Source organism: Schistocerca americana, unplaced genomic scaffold (assembly GCF_021461395.2).
Source record: "Schistocerca americana isolate TAMUIC-IGC-003095 unplaced genomic scaffold, iqSchAmer2.1 HiC_scaffold_35, whole genome shotgun sequence".
Lineage (NCBI taxonomy): Eukaryota > Metazoa > Arthropoda > Insecta > Orthoptera > Acrididae > Schistocerca > Schistocerca americana.
This window is the reverse complement of record NW_025726071.1, coordinates 3,068,606-3,069,635: the sequence shown is the minus strand read 5'-3', so window position 1 is coordinate 3,069,635 and position 1,030 is coordinate 3,068,606. Positions and strand designations below refer to the sequence as shown.

General features: G+C 42.8%; 1 protein-coding gene across 1 annotated transcript; it reads left to right on the top strand.

The window, feature by feature from the left end:
- The first annotated feature begins 302 nt into the window (after positions 1–302).
- On the top strand, positions 303–728 carry LOC124580701 (molybdenum cofactor biosynthesis protein 1-like). The gene has a single exon (XM_047131279.1). The coding sequence runs from the start codon at positions 303–305 to the stop codon at positions 726–728; it is 426 nt and encodes a 141-aa protein (XP_046987235.1).
- Positions 729–1,030: the final 302 nt, after the last annotated feature.

Sequence of the window (1,030 nt, the reverse complement as noted above, 5' to 3'; positions counted from 1 at the left end):
GGAAGTTGTTAAACCTTCAGAAACAAGATTTTCAAAAGTACTTCTTCTCAGATACCAATATTTCGCCCCAGTTTGTGTCGGATACACAGACGTCTCAGTTGTTGTCACGTAATTTGAGTGTAGTGACTGAATCTAGAAAACAGTTTCTTTTGCTTCCCTGTGCCCCAAGCATTATGTGCAATGCAGGACTCCTAACAAAACAAACACACAGAGCACAGCCCTCTGTCTTCTCTTGCCGTTTCTGCAGTTTGGGAGCACAGTCCGAAAGTCAGACTCATGTTGACCGGTCTGGCAGGGCGAAAATGGTCAACGTGGGTTCGAAGCTGGTGACAGAACGGACTGCTACAGCACGAGCAAAGGTTTTTGTGGGACCCGAACTGATGAAACTCATACGAGAAAATGGCCTGAAGGTACTTAGCGTTGCTCGCCTGGCGGGAATTGTGGGGTCCAAGCAGACGTCCAGCCTTATCCCTCTGTGTCATAACATATCTTTATCCTCTGTGGCTGTGGACATTGAACTGGACTCTGCTCTCAACTGTGTGATTATAACTGGCACGGCAAAGTGTAGAGGGCAGATGGGCATGGAGATGGAAGCTCTCGCTGCTGTATCGGTGTCTGCCTTAACAGTGTACGATATGTGCAAAGCTGTGAGTCATGACATTGTGATATCTGAAATAATGCTTCTGGCCAAAAGTGGGGGAACTAGAGGAGACTTCCACCGGACATGAGCATCTGTGTGGGGCAGTGAAATAAGTTAAGTATACCTGGTGTGATGTAGACAAATTTCAAAGTCTGTTCATAGTTATCATAAATTATATACACATCGAATTGGCCTGAATATGAGTTGCACCTTTAATTTCGAAAAAGAGAGAAACTTAATTAAAAATAATTAGTCAAGTTGCCCATTTACAAAAGCTTTTCAAAATGTGATTTACCCTTAACCAGTTTTTTTGTAGTACACTATAGATAAATTACACACAAAAACAAAGCTTTCAGTTGCAGTTTTCATGTAAGACACTCTTAACTTCAC

Bases quoted from the DNA above. Each gene is read 5' to 3' on its own strand.
- LOC124580701 (XM_047131279.1), top strand. From the start codon at position 303: ATGGTCAACGTGGGTTCGAAGCTGGTGACAGAACGGACTGCTACAGCA.